Source organism: Myotis lucifugus, unplaced genomic scaffold (assembly GCF_000147115.1).
Source record: "Myotis lucifugus unplaced genomic scaffold, Myoluc2.0 scaffold_578, whole genome shotgun sequence".
In the NCBI taxonomy this organism is placed as follows: domain Eukaryota; kingdom Metazoa; phylum Chordata; class Mammalia; order Chiroptera; family Vespertilionidae; genus Myotis; species Myotis lucifugus.
The window spans coordinates 227,101-238,504 of NW_005871626.1; the positions used below are offsets into that span (position 1 = coordinate 227,101).

The window sequence follows — 11,404 nt, forward strand, 5'->3', positions numbered from 1 at the left end:
AATGGCACCTTGAGGTGGTTTTCCCTTGATGGGAGTAGGACTTGTAACCAGCCTTCAGTGACTTTAATGTGGACGCACCAGACTCCGTCCTGTTTCCGTGGGACTCCAAGTCCACGTACATCAGGTGTCCCTCGTTTTTCGACAAGCTGGTAAGTACGGTTGTATTTTTCCTCTCTGAGGGGTGGCGGTGAAGGAACACCCCCTGGAGTTCAGCGCCTTCCCCTTCCTTCACCTTCAGACCAAAGAGCCGGCCGCCCCGCAGCCCATCGAGCACGCGCACGTCCTGCTGCACCTGGGGGACGCCGTCACCACCGACCACATCTCCCCCGCGGGGAGCATCTCCCGCAGCAGTGCCGCCGCCAAGTACCTGACGAACAGAGGGTGGGTGCCGCCGCCGTCACTCCTTCCTGGCGTGTCTGCAGGGAGCACACGCTGCCCGGCGCCCGGTGCGGGGCAGGGCACGCCATAACGGGCCTCTCGCACCTGCCTTTGCTGCGAGCTTTAGAGGTGGAAATGGATTTAAATACGTGAGAAACCGATCGGAAATGAGATTTTTCCCCGGTGCTGCTTTGTTGGAAGGTCAGCGTGGCCCTGGCCGGTGTTGCTCAGTGGGTTGAGCTTGGTCTGCCCTCCCACATGAAGGCTGGTGGTTGGCTCTGGCCACCCTCCTGCGTGGGAGCGCAGACTGTCCGTGTGCTGGGTGGGCTGTAGAGCGAGTGCCCGTTCCTGGGCTGTGCTGGGCTTGTAGCAAATCAAAAGCCAGGTGTGTTTTTAATCCTCACTCAAGGGTAAGTTTTTCATTGATTCTAGAGAGAGGAAGGGAGAAACTGATGGGAGAGAGAAACATTGGTTGGTTGCCACGCGTATACGCCCAGCCGGAGCTCGAACCCGCGGCCTGGGTCTGTGCCCTGACCGAGAATCGAACCCGCCACCTCTCTGCGTGTGGGGCACCACTGCAGCCCCCTGAGCCACACCAACCGGGGCAAGACAGGTCTGATCCCGCCACGGGACCCCACGTCGGGTATGAGGATACGGGGGCGGAGACGTGTGAGATGACAGCATAGAGAGGCGGTCGGCACAGCCTGGATGCAGGAAACCTGCCCTGAAGTTCCAGGGGCAGAGAGACGTTAAGGGAGTGTGATGAACGGGATGAATTTATGAGCCATATGTGGGCCCTGATTTGAACAAACCATCAGAAAGGCCTGGAGACAGTCCGGGGCCATAGAGTGTTAACTGGCTACACGATAGTAAGAAATTGTGGCTGCTTTTGTTGTCTTTTTTTTTTTTTCTATTTTGTTATTGATCTTTTTAAGGGCCCATATCTCCTAGAGAAAGGACCTGAAATGTGTACAGTTCAGATACGCCGAGTTCCGTGGGCATTCGCTGTTCCCGTTTCCCTGCTTTCATAGATGCTGGAAATTTTCTGTAATAAAGTGCTTTCGAGTAAGTTTTCCGATGCGTGGCTTTCTTGCAGCCTTACCCCTCGGGAATTCAACTCCTACGGAGCCCGGAGAGGCAACGATGCTGTGATGACAAGAGGCACTTTTGCAAACATCAAGCTTTTGAATAAGTTTATTGGAAAACCGGCTCCCAAAACCATTCATTTCCCGTCGGGACAGACGGTGAGGATGCGTGCGAAGCGTTGAGACCGGCGCTGCCGGAATCAGGCCTCGTGTGAAGGGTCTTTGTTGTTTTCTCCGCAGCTGGATGTGTTTGAGGCCGCAGAGCTGTACCAGAAGGAAGGCATCCCACTCATCATCTTGGCGGGAAAGAAGTACGGCTCCGGGAGCTCCAGGGACTGGGCGGCCAAGGGGCCGTATCTGCTGGTACCGAGTCTTCACTTTTACCCCTTAAGCCTCAGGTCTCACTGTTTGCCCGCAGCGTCCTGTCAGGTTCCTCTTACTCGTTTGGACTTTCTGGCCTGTCCTGATCTTATACGTGTGGGGTTTTGAAGTGCTCTTCTGTAAGCTGGTTGCATTGATATCCTGAGTCTGAGCCTACATCACCTTTTCTCATTTGAGGAAATCGGTAATCGTGTCCCCACTGGGCTCCCTTTTCACTTCCTTTTCTCGGATTTGCTCCCTGGAGGTGAACGCTCGGAGCTGTGGGCCCCGTTTTACTGTTTCCCCACGAGGCGCTGACGGTGCCTGGGGCTCCGTCTCCGGAGGCTGCTCCTCGGGGGGCAGCGGCGGACGGCGGGCGGGCACAGTCCCGTGGCTTGCGTGACGTGTGTCCCCCGCCAGCTCAGTCGTCAGGCGCGAGCGGGTCCCTGCAGGTGTGGTGGGAGGCGGGTCACACCCCTCTCGCCCTCGTGTGCGTGAGGCTTCGGTCTTCTCAGTCCTAACGCCCTGAATGGGGGCGCATGCAGCTTCTCTTTCTGAGGTTTTACAAGGACGTGAATACTAATGATCGGTGCAGCCTGCCTTTCTTCTGAAATTGTCTTAGTCTTTGATTTACGTTCTGGGCCTTCCTCCTGTCGCAGGCGGTCCTGACTGTCGGTTCAGTTGGCCACTAACACGCAGACGGCACGGCTGGGCTGGGCTGGGTGACGATGGGGGTGGCAGAAGCTCATGTTTCTCTGAGCCGTTGAGTGTCTTCAGGGATGGAGACCCTTCGGGACACGGCTCAGCATCGCCCTCACTCCAGAGGGGCCTCCCGCCTGCCCTGGGCCGGGTCCTCATCTCAGACCCCCGGACAGGGTGGTGCCCTCCAGGGGGCGCACACCCGTTCTCGGGGTTAAACCGGTGCAGGCCCAGGTCTGCACACAGACATGCACCGTGTGTCTGTGGTGGTGAACTCCTGGGGGTGACAGTGAGGAAGGTGTGATGGGGGGAGGTGTGAAAAGGCCCCTGAGGGGCAGTGATTGTAAAAGCGGAGAAGCCGGGGCTGGAGCTGCTCCGCCCGCTTTCTCCAGAGAGAACCCCCTCCTCTTCGGGAGCAGACTGGCCGCACAGCTTCCTGCTGCTCCGACTCGGACAGCACCGGGCCGGAGCCTCGGCCCGAGCCCCCGCCTGTGCCCGTGCCTTGTTGTCTGTGGGTGGATCGGGCCTTCCTGGTCCCCCTGTCGTTGTGGTTTATCACTGCTCTCAGCGTTGTCTGCTCAGGCCGGTACCTGCGTCCTCCCCTGCGTGGCATAGAGCTCACTCCGCTGCTCCCTTCTGTTCCCGGATCGTAGTGGCATCTCCGGAGGGAGTGCAAGCACATGTGAGAGCCTCCAGGGACAGACAGACAGACAGACAGACAGACAGAAGCCCCTGGGCCAGGCCCCCCCGCCCGTCACAGAGCTCGCGCCGTGTGCAGGCCCCGCCCGGGAGGGGCAGGGCACAGACAGCCTGTGAAAGGCTCTGATGCTCGGGTGCATCGCCCTCAGTGTGGACGGGGAGCTGACGGTTTCACAGAAAGGCCCAAAGCGGGAGGTTTTCTCCTGTAAAATGTGCAGGGAAGGAAGTAAGCGCGCGTGTGTTGCAGGGCGTGCGAGCTGTGCTGGCGGAAAGTTACGAGAAAATCCACAAGGACCACCTGATCGGCATCGGCATCGCCCCCCTGCAGTTCCTCCCCGGGGAGAACGCCGAGACCCTGGGCCTGACCGGCCGGGAGACCTTCTCCCTGGCCTTTCCTGAAGAGCTGTCCCCCGGCGTCACGCTCACCATGAAGGTATCCCTCAGCCCGGACGCACGGCCTGCGCCGTGTGTGCAGGGAGACCCTGCGCGTGAGGCCCCGCGGTCACTGGGGCTTGCTCTGACGTCGGGTGGGACCGTGAGCCGGGCAGGTGGCCGTGCGGCCTTGCAGGGGTGAGATCTCCGAGGGAAGGCGGGCAGCAGGGCACGCGGCCCAGGAGGAAGGGCGTGCGCACGTGCCGGCCGCCTTTCCTGCGCTCAGCTCTGTCCCGACCTCACGTTCATCGGCCCAGGAGCCGCTCTGAACGTCAGGTTAGGGCCACAGGCTTTAAGGAAAAGAGAAGGGGGACAGGTGTTCTGTGCGATGATGTTTGATGCGATGATGTTTGATGTAAATGGACGTGAGTAGCGGGTGCAGCTTTCCTGGTCGGCAAGTCACATTCTAGATGAGATCATGTGACCCTTCAGAATCAGGGATGACAAGGTCTCCTTAGCTGCGAGGCCCGGGGTGGACGGAAGTGTGGGGGAGCAGTCCTTGCATAGGACAGCGGTTGTGGCCACTCAGGGACACTCATGCGACGTTTCTGTTTGTTTGCAGACAAGCACTGGAAAAGCATTTCGCGTGATCGCTTCGTTTGAAAACGACGTGGAAATCACCTTGTACAAACACGGAGGATTGTTAAACTTTGTGGCACGAAAATTCTCATAGTACCCACTCCCCGTGGACCCCTTTCCAAACTGGTCACTGCGAGCCACGCCCCTGGTGCCGGACCGGGACCCGCCGTGGCGCTGCAGACCCGACGCTCCCTGTCTCACCGCGGGGGAGGTGGGCTCCAATCACGTAGCGGCAGAACGAAACCTTCCTGATTTTAATACGATACGAATGGTGCTATTAACATTGCTGTCAGCGTGAAGCGTGTGGTGGACGAGCGGTGAGTGTGAGGCCTGTCACCGGTTGTAAATAAAGGCGGGACCTGGCTGGTGCTGGAGATGGTCCTGTGCGGCGCTTCCTGAGTGGGCTGTGCAGTTTGCATCGTTAGGACTGCGCGCGCTGCTGCTGGTGTGAGGGCAGGAGAGCGACACGTCAGACGCCCGATGACACTCGGGTGGGAGCTGGGATCTGACGGACTCCAGGTGGACGAGTCCTCCTCGGCCTCACGCCGCCTGCAAGGGGAGGACCTGCCCGCACGGCCCCTGTCCAGCTCCGCACGGCCCTCCCCCGCGAGGCTGGACGGGACGGGACACACTGAGCGCGGCCTCGCCACGTGACAGCGACGAGGGGTCGTGTGCAGCCCTGACGTCAGGCACTCGCGGCCGAGCCTCTGGGAGGACGGGGCGGCCCGTCTGAGGGGGGTGAGGGGTTTGCTCACCTGACGTGGTGCTGTCACCCCCCCCTCCCCCCCGGGCACCTGCTGGTGAGGGGCCGCCAACCAGAATGTGGGTGCTCAGCCCGAGGCATTGTCAGTGTTGGCTGTTTCTGAATGACTTTGGTTGATTTCCTGTCATTTGAATCCGTGTTTTACTTGGTTTGGATGATCTGTGGGTGGTGTCACTGTTTCTGTTGTAACCAAAGCTGACCCTCAGGCCAGAACACTGAGTTCTCTCCGGATGCGTCTGCTCCCTGCTCCCACCTCGAGTGCTGTCTCCAAGAAGCGGGGCAGCTTTTAAGAAAAAGTTTGGATAATGAATTTCAGAAAGTCCTACTCCCCTTTTTAAATCAAGAAATTAACTTACATGGCAAATTCTCTCACATACGGTCTTCAGTGACCTGATTCGGTTGCTGCACTTGAGCGTCAGTTCACACGGCACAGAAAAGGGTTCCTGACTCTCAGATGGGTGAAGACCACGGAGGCCTTTGCACACAGTCAGGCCGTCTCTTCACCGTCCTGCAGACACGCGCTCAGACAGTTAGACGGGCTGGAGCTTGACAATTCCCTTTATTTAAAAATGTTACCTGGTACTTGCAGATCCAATGGTGTTCTTGATTATTTTATTCTGTGTATTTGTCCATGCATGTGTGTTCCTAATTTACATGAAAATATGAGTTAGGGATGGAGAAATTCCCAGTTGAATGTTGAAATGCCTGTGATAGGATTTGAAGAAATGGTAATTCCGGATTGGGCTGGGGCGGGCGTCAGTATCAGCTTTAAGGGTGTTATAATGTATCGCCTGTGGCAGAGGCCTGGGTGTTGGCATAAACATCTGGCCCAGGAGATGAAGACCATAAAGCAAGCTAGGAATTCGGCACTGAAATTCCCATCTGCCTCGCCGAGTAATAGTACAAGCAAACCTCGTCTTTCAGGAACAGAATCGAGGGCCTCTTAATCTCTCGCTTCTATACAATGAACCAAAAAGCTGGATGAGCGTGGTTATCGGTCGGGGAGGAAACCGCTGTATGTCCCAGTGTGTCCCTTACAACTGCCTCCAGCCAAACACTGTTTGCAGAAACGCGGCCTCTGCTGGTTTTTGTTTGACTTCCTCCTTTGTTAACTCTGTCTGGGCAATGACGTGTTAAAAAAATATTGTGGAAAGGACACATGGTTACATAAGAGAAGGAAGTGAGTGCTGTAGTTAAAGCACATGATGCTGCACAGCGTTGCCATATTCCATGCCTTTGGGTTGTGTTACTCCTGTAAAGTGAATCAGTGAGAATGGCATCCAGCCACTGCGCTGCCATGGTTACGCCGAAGGTTCCCAGGCCGACGGCTGTCACATTTCCTGTTTTGTCTCCAGATGTCCAGGTGGCACCTGAGGGAAGTGTCAGGACCCCTGTAGTGGTGGTCACACTCCAGTGGCTCTGAAGGGGAAAGTACAGCTCGGGCCTGGTCAGGGCCGTGGCCATTGCCTCCACGGTCACCGTGTGCGTCGCCTGCGCGGGGAGGAATGAGCTGACTGGCGTTTTTCTGCGGTTGAATTAAGAGGCACCTTTCTCCTGCCTTTGGGTTGAGGAGACGGTACTAAGATGCTGGGTGCTGGGGGAACGCAGAGGGAGGGGGGGGTGGACTTGGGCTTCCTCGGGGGCCTCCTCCTAGAGTGTGACAGTGCCGATGTCCCATCAGTTCACACGCACCTGACCGTGAACACATTATCTCCTTCAGCAACTACCAATTGTCAATCACTTAAGCCAACAACACAGTGTAGCAGTTGTAAGTTCAATGATGTTAAGTATTGTATAGAAATATATTGGAGGCAAAGTTCAGTTGATGACAATTGTGTATATGTTATTGATGCTGTAAATTATTTTTAATAAAGAAAATTGTATTATCACCTGTTTGACTCTTCTAATAAAATATTTTGTGGTGATTGAAAACAAAACACCTAACAAAGAGAAATAGGGTGGCATCTAGAATTTTCTCTTCAAACAGTGGGGCGTGCAGGAGGCAGCTGATCGATGATTCTCATCATTGATGTTTCTCTCTCCCTTCCTCTTTGAAATCAATAAAAATATACTTTAAAAAAGAATAGGGCCCTGACCAGTTTGGCTCAGTGGCTAGAGTGTCGGCCTGCGGACTGAAGGGTCCCAGGTTTGATTTTGGTCAAGGGCATGTACCTTGGTTTCGGGCACATCCCCAGTAGGGGGCGTGCAGGTGGCAGCTGATCGATGTTTCTCCCTCATGGATGTTTCTAACTCTCTATCCCTCTCCCTTCCTCTCTGTAAAAAAATAAATAAAATATATATTTTTTAAAAGAATAGGACAAAATGAACATAGTGAGGGGGGAGAACTCATGAGCTGCCTGAGGGACAGGTATGCAGGTGCCCTAATGAGGCCAAACAGGAGTCAGATTCTGGCCACAGAAAACCGAATCAAAGCTGGTGTTTCGCAGCCTAAAGGGATGAGATGTGTTGAGACTGGGGCTGTGGGAAGCTGCTACTTGGAGATAAGAACCAAATCTAACGGGAAAGGCCAGCCCTCAGCAGAGGTTTGGGGCACATCCGAGGCAATCACGGGGGCGGCAGATAACCGAGGGCGCTACACGCTGATGGAAAAAAAGAATAAAAGCATGAGGGGTGGGGGCTGTGCATTCACAAAAAACAAGGCTCCAGCTGCCTGCGTGGGCGGGTGGCGAGATCCCCCCCTCGGAAGCCCTGTGTGGGCTGCAGGAGTGCACCCAGCTGTCCATCAGAGCCTGGTTGCCCTGGACAACGAGGGTTACCAACTATTCGCGCAGCCTCCTGAAAATCACGTGTTCCCGCACTTTCCCGCGGGGAGAGAACCCGACGATCCTACAGCTTCTGACCCAACTACTGACCCGCCCCCTGGGAACCCTCCCCGCCTCCTTCCCATCCGTTATAATGAAGTCAGTGGCGTGGGAAGAAAGCAGGAAACGGGGTGCTGTGTGACTGGCCGAGGCCCCGCGCCCCCTGCAGCTCCCCATCGGCACCCGGAGTGTGCACACCTACCAGGATTGCGCCACCCGCGATCCTGGGAGCTGGGTCTGTGCAGAACGCAGCCAGCCCGACCGCCGGGACCTCCCATCGGACCTGCAGCTCCGGGGACGCGGGTCCGAAGGCGGCCTGCGGGGTGCGTGCTGCCCGCAGGAAGGGGAGGAAGGAGAAAGGGTGCGAGTCGCGCCCAGACACCGACGATCCCTAGAAAAAACGGTCCTTGAAAACCTCCTACCGGGACTGTGCACACGGGGCAGTGCAACTCCATAGCCGGAAGCAGCCAGCTCAGAGCTGCTCGCCGGGGGGCGGGGCAGGATACAGAAGAGCCAATCAGAAACAAGGATCCCAGTTACGCGAAGAGGCATCCAGATTTTGACTGACGTGAGCACCGAGAGGAGGCGGGGTCAGATTGCAGAGAGCTAATCAGAAGCCTAATCTCATCCTGAATATTCTAGATAGCGCGGGGCGGGGCCTCGCCTTCCCTTCGTCTGCGCTGATTGGCGGCGGGGTTCTCTCAAGGAGCCAATCAGAAGTCAGGGGTCGCGGGCTCGGAGCGGGGGCGGGCCGAGGTGCTGCAGGTCAGTCGCTGCCACGCGAGACCTGACCGCGCGAGACCTCGCAGCGCGACCCTCCGCCCTCAGGCCGGGCTGCTGGACAGCGGACGCCGCCTCGGACCGCGGGTCGTGCACGGTGAGCGGGCGGGCGGGGGAGCGGCCGGGGTAGGGGGGCCGCCCCGAGCGCAGAAAGGCTCCCCGCGGGCTGGGAGGGTCGGTGCCTCGGGCTCAGAGGCCGCCGGTGCATGACCGCTGCCCCCTCCTCCCTGACCCCAGAGCTGGAGCGCGGACACCCCACGAGAGTGGGGTCGCTGGACCCGGGTGCCCCCTGCAACCCGCTGCGCACCCCCCTCGACGCCCCACCCTGCCCAGCGGGAGCCCCTCGGAGCGCCCAGCAGTGAGTGTGCATCGCTGTCCTGGAAAAACCCGACCCCCTTTGGGGTCAAGGCCGGGGAGCCTCTGGGTTTTTTAATTTAATTTATTTATATTTTTAAATATATTTTTATGGATTTCAGACGGGAAGGGAGAGGGAGAGAGAGAGAGGAACATCCATGATGAGAGAGAATCATGGATCGGCCGCCTCCTGCACGCCCCGCACTGGGGATCGAGCCCACAACCCGGGCATGAGCCCTGAGCGGGAATCGAACCCTGACCTCCTGGTTCCTAGGTCGACCTTCAACCCCTGAGCCCCCTTTCAACCCCTGAGCCCCGCCCTGGCCGGGGTCGGGGAGCCCCTGGCGAGAAGGCAGCCCCTTCTTTCCCGGGTTCCACCGGGGCCAGGTGCTGGGGTGCAGCCTGGGAGGGATGGCAGGTGCCAGGATAGAGCTTCCTGGACTTTGTGACGCGTGGGGAGCGAAGGGGAGGGAAGGGTGAGTCTGGCGTCCCCTGCACAGAGTGTGGAGTGCAAGGGCCGGCCCCCTGGGTGCAGAGCAAAGGTGGTGAGATTCTGGCAGGAGGCCGGGCGCTGGCACTTTCTCGGGGGGCTGGGTAAGACCCCGTTGGCGGGGGGCGCAGACCAGCTGCCTGATGGGATTCCGAGTCCCTTATTCGCCTCCTCCACACACTCAGGAGACGTTTGGTTAAACACCTGTCTTGGTGTTTATTTACTTTCCCGGAACTGGCTTGATCTGGGCGGTTAGTTCCATAGTTTGGGGTCCCCTATACAGAGCAAAAAAAAAAAATACAAATTTGCCCTGGCCGGTTTGGCTCAGGGGATAGAGAGTCGGCCTGCGGACTGAAGGGTCCCGGGTTCGATTCCGGTCAAGGGCATGTACCTGGGTTGCGGGCACATCCCCAGTAGGAGATGTGCAGGAGACAGCTGATTGATGTTTCTAACTCTCTATCCCTTTCCTTTCCTCTGTGAAAAATCAATAAAATATATTCTTTAAATTCAAATTTAAGTTAAAAAAGAAAGAATTTTAGAAGCATAGAATGAATGGTAGAGCTACAAGGGGTGATCGAGTCCAACTCCCCGAAGAGACGAGATAGCAAAGCAGGGACTAAATTATGTTTTATTTCTTGCAGTGTAACAACTTTTTTTTGCTTCATTTTTAAAAAAATATATTCTTATTGATTTTAGAGAAGAAGGGAGAGGGAGAGAGAGATAGAAACATCAATGATGAGAGAGAATCATGGATCGGCTGCCTCCTGCACGCCCCCTACTGGGGACAGAGCCTGCAACCCGGGCATGTGCCCTTGACTGGAATCGAATCCAGGACCCTTCAGTCCATAGGCCGTCACTCTATACACTGAGCCAAACCAGCCAGGGCCGGTTTTTTTTTTTTTCATTGTGATAAAATACATTTAACCGGCGCGACAACTTTTATTACACCAGGCTATCTTTTTATTTTGAATGCTCTAATAATTCTTTTTTTTTAAAGTATGTTTTTGTTGATTTCAGAGAGGAAGGGAGAAGGAGAGAGAAATAGCAACATCAATGATGAGAGAGAATCATGGATTGGCTGCCTCCTGCATGCCCCCTACTGGGGATCGAGCCTGAAACCCCAGCATGTGCCCCGATGGGGAATTGAACCATGACCTCCTGGTTGATGGGTCCTGCGTGAGCCACTGAACCGGGCACCAGGCTGTCTTTTTTTTTTTTTTTTTAATATATTTTACTGATTTTTTACAGAGAGGAAGGGAGAGGGATAGTTAGAAACATTGATGAGAGAGAAACATCGATCAGCTGCCTCCTGCACACCCCCTACTGGGGATGTGCCCGCAACCGAGGTACATGGCCTTGACCAGAATCGAACCCGGGACCCTTCAGTCCGCAAGCCGACGCTCTATCCACTGAGCCAAACGGGTCAGGGCACCAGGCTGTCTTTTGATGGCTAGAGCGGCCAGCATTGCTTTACACTCATTTAGAAAACAGGATTGTTCGAGCGGAGGCTTCACAAGCCCCATTCAAGGGTGTTACAGGAACACTAGAGGCCCGGTGCACAAATTCGTGCACCAGTTGGGGTCCCTCGGCCTGGCCTGCAGGATTGGGCTGAAACTGGCTCTCAGACACCCCCAAGGGGTCCTGGATTGCGAGAGGGCGCAAGCCAGGCCTAGAGACCCCACTGGTGCACAATCAGGGTTGGGGAGGGATGCGTGAGGTTGGCCAGCCAGAGAGGGACCACGGGAGGGCTCCAGGGCATGTCCATCCCATCTCACTCAGTCCCAATCAGCCGGACCCCAGCAGCAAGCTAACTTACCAGAAGAAGCATCTGCCCCCTGGTGGTCAATGCACGTCATAGCGTCTGGTCAACTGATCGACTATCTGCCCCCTGGTGGTCAGTGCAGGTCATAGCGAGCAGTTGAGCGGCCTTAGCATATCATTAGCATATTACACTTTGGTTGAA

The 11,404-nt window shown here is 56.3% G+C and overlaps 1 protein-coding gene across 1 annotated transcript in view; it reads left to right on the forward strand.

Moving 5' to 3' along the window:
• The window catches only part of IREB2 (iron responsive element binding protein 2), a 37,210-nt gene extending 30,321 nt beyond the window's left edge, over window positions 1-6,889 (forward strand). Inside the window, exons 17-22 of the mRNA XM_006104504.3 lie at window positions 59-149; window positions 239-381; window positions 1,475-1,622; window positions 1,704-1,826; window positions 3,469-3,654; window positions 4,216-6,889. Coding sequence (XP_006104566.1) covers window positions 59-149; window positions 239-381; window positions 1,475-1,622; window positions 1,704-1,826; window positions 3,469-3,654; window positions 4,216-4,326 — 802 coding nt within the window. The 3' untranslated portion in view covers window positions 4,327-6,889. The remainder of the gene's footprint in view (window positions 1-58; window positions 150-238; window positions 382-1,474; window positions 1,623-1,703; window positions 1,827-3,468; window positions 3,655-4,215) is intronic.
• Window positions 6,890-11,404: the final 4,515 nt, after the last annotated feature.